This window comes from Nansenia antarctica, assembly GCF_963989245.1.
Source record: "Nansenia antarctica genome assembly, chromosome: 13".
Classification (NCBI taxonomy): domain Eukaryota; kingdom Metazoa; phylum Chordata; class Actinopteri; order Argentiniformes; family Microstomatidae; genus Nansenia; species Nansenia antarctica.
Window position 1 is genome coordinate 31,209,557 of NC_137683.1, and position 3,214 is coordinate 31,212,770.

The window sequence follows — 3,214 nt, forward strand, 5'->3', positions numbered from 1 at the left end:
TGTATAAAATATGTTTCTAGAAGATGAGAGGGCTAGGGTTAGGGGTTAGAGGACTCCAGATGGTCCCTGACTCCCTGACCCCTGACCTTCAACCCTATCCCAGTCAGAAGGGCGTTCGTTCGTTCACTGCTTGCCGTTGCCGTTGATGGGCATGCTCTTGTAGGCTTCTGTGTCCAGCAGGGCCTTGATCTTGGGCCGGGCGGCCATCTTGTCTACGAAGGCCTTGAGGCAGGGGAAGGCGTCCAGCGATTTGGAGCACAGCACCTGGTGGTTCAGCAACACGTCCAGGAGGCTGTAGTCTGCCACGGACGCCTGCAGGGGTCAGAGGTCAGGGTGAGCTACATCCTCTACTAATGGCGAGAAATCGCCATTGAAATTCAATGGCGGAACTTTGAGAACAGAAAACGTTTTTGAACTTTTTGTACACATTTTGCACACTGCTCCCACGGCTACAATTGTATGTCTATATTCAAAAATGTTACATGGAAACGTAGAGCAACTCTTACTGTCACTCAAAATATCAACATATGAGCCCAAACATGAATAGTTTTTACGTTTCAGCTGTTTGTTTCAGAGCTAGCCAAAGACAAGCAGAGGTCAGGCTAGAGTGAGTTGCTATGACAACGAATTTGCCACTTTCAACTGGGATCGGTTACCTATAAACTCTGTTTAGATAGAAGCGCTTTGTGATTGGCTGACTGACCTTGTCTCCAACCAGGAAGCCGGTCTTGTTCTTGCACATGACCGCCTCGAACTTAGACAGGGTGTCAGGGAGCGCCTTCAGGTACGCCTCCTTACCTGTGTCCTGTTAGGGAGGGGGGAGGGGGGGAGAGGGTTAGAGAGAGAGAGGGAGGGAGGAGGTGAGAGAGTTAGGGAGGGAGGGAGGGGGTTAGAGAGCGCCTTCAGGTACGCCTCCTTACCTGTGTCCTGTTAGGGAGGGGGGAGGGGGGGTGAGAGAGGGAGGAGGTGAGAGAGGGAGGAGGTGAGAGAGGGAGGAGGTGAGAGAGGGAGGAGGTGAGAGAGGGAGGAGGTGAGAGAGGGAGGGGGTGAGAGAGGGAGGGGGTGAGAGAGGGAGGGGGTGAGAGAGGGAGGAGGGAGGGAGGAGGTGAGAGAGGGAGGGAGGAGTACTTACGTATTCCTGGTAGATCAACTTGACGTATTTCATGCGGAAGTCCTCAACACCGTCGGTCATCATGTCAATGAGAGCCGCTTGTGTGTTGTCCTTCCCATACGCCCCTACACCACCACACAGACACACACACACACACACACACACACACACACACACAATTAGATAAATAACATGTCATCCCACAGTGAGACAGCAGGTCAGTGTGTGTGTGACAGAGGAGGAGTGTTACCGTGGTTACGGCCCCCCAGGTGTGTGTGTGACAGAGGAGAAGTGTTACCGTGGTTACGGCCCCCCAGGTGTGTGTGTGTGTGTGACAGAGGAGGAGGGTTACCGTGGTTACGGCCCAGGTGTCTCAGCACGGCGTTGGACTGGAACAGGACCAGACCTCCGTCCTCGAACTTGGGCAGCTGGCCGAACACCTGGACACACACACACACACACACACACACCTGTTATTACTAACCCTAACCCAGTTAACATAGTAAACCCTGTACTGTTTCTCCAGTGTCTTTAAAACAATAAAAGAAATTTAAAAAAGGGCCTGAGGGAGTTTACACTTCCTGCTACGACTGGTGGACTGATGATTCACTTGCTTAGTCAAATGTATCTGTTGTAAGTCGCTTTGGAATAAGGCATCTGCTAAATGCCAAAACATGTCAAATGTAACTGTAGTAAACCCAGTAAACATAGTTAACCCAGGTAACCTAGCAAGCCCAGGTGTTAGCCACTCACACAGGAGTTCTTCAGGTCTCCCTGCTGCCAGTCTTCAAAGGTCACCAGCTTGTCAGTCCACTGGACCCCCAAGTCTGACATCATGATCTTCATCGCTCCACAGCGCCCTGCAACACACACACACACACACTTATAATATATAATAATAATAATACATTAGACTTATGTAGCGCTTTTCTAGACACTCAAAGACACTTTACAAACTGAAAAGATTGAGAAGTAATAAAAAAAAAAAATATATATATAATATATATTAAAAATAATGTATGTACACATCTAGAGCATCTTACCTCGCACAGCAAAGTAGGTGATGGTGATGGGAGGCACTGCAGGAGACAAACAACATTCATGTCAAACATCAAACCCTGCCATCAGCACAGCGCCCCCCCGCGCCCTGCGGCCTTCAGGGGTACTACACAACAGTCATGTCAAACCCTGCCTTCAGCACAGCGCCCCCCGCGCCCTGCGGCCGTCCAGGGTACTACACAACAGTCATGTCAAACCCTGCCAGGAGAACAGCGCCCCCCGCGCCCTGCGGCCACCCAGGGTACTACACAACAGGAGGAGGTTCGGGCGTCTGGTAATGGACGTTATGCAACATTACTAATCTGTTCAACTCTGCAAATCTCCCGTCAAATCACAGAATCACCCGTAGACGTGCAGGGAGCCGCTCACAGTGCAACGAAGTAGTAGTAGTAGTAGTAATATTATAATAACGTAAGAAGGCATGAGTATTTAGCAGCAGAAACACCATAAGTACTATGTTGCTGCAACTCGAAGAAGAAACGAAAACTTGCAGAAAGCAAAAGCAGAGTTAAAAATGAGGGTTTGGGTTAAACATCTATCTCTAACTAACTCTAACCCTAACCTCCAACCGAGCTGCTGTCACGGTTCTCTCTCTGCATGAAATACCCAAACTAAGCACGTCATCATCATCATTATTATCATTATTATTATTATTATTATTATTATTATTATTATCAGTTCAGCATGGAGAATACAGTTGAATTGAATTGTTATTGTTAGGACGGAGACTTACTGTCGTCGGCTTGTGGAGGAGAACAGAGAGACTAACCCTGAGATCCGCTACCGGCTGTCTTTATGGTCCCGTAAGCCCCGCCCCCACCGCCTGTAAGCCCCGCCCCCACCGCCTGTAAGCCCCGCGCCCACCGTGTGTGTGTGTGTGTGTGCTGAGTCATTCTCCGTACAGAGGTTACAGAGGCTACACGCACGCACACACACACACACACACACACACACACACACACACACACACACACACACACACACACACACACACGACACTAAGCATGACCAAACATGTATGACAAAGCTGTATGTATCTAAGGT

The 3,214-nt window shown here is 49.4% G+C and overlaps 1 protein-coding gene across 1 annotated transcript in view; it reads right to left on the reverse strand.

Moving 5' to 3' along the window:
* The window catches only part of gstp1.2 (glutathione S-transferase pi 1.2), a 3,100-nt gene extending 134 nt beyond the window's left edge, over positions 1–2,966 (reverse strand). Inside the window, exons 1-7 of the mRNA XM_080544302.1 lie at positions 2,904–2,966; positions 2,155–2,190; positions 1,865–1,971; positions 1,464–1,551; positions 1,133–1,236; positions 704–805; positions 1–312 (exon numbers count right to left, since the gene is read on the reverse strand). The exon at positions 1–312 is cut by the window's left edge and continues 134 nt beyond it. Coding sequence (XP_080400428.1) covers positions 124–312; positions 704–805; positions 1,133–1,236; positions 1,464–1,551; positions 1,865–1,971; positions 2,155–2,190; position 2,904 — 627 coding nt within the window. The 5' untranslated portion in view covers positions 2,905–2,966 and the 3' untranslated portion in view covers positions 1–123. The remainder of the gene's footprint in view (positions 313–703; positions 806–1,132; positions 1,237–1,463; positions 1,552–1,864; positions 1,972–2,154; positions 2,191–2,903) is intronic.
* Positions 2,967–3,214: the final 248 nt, after the last annotated feature.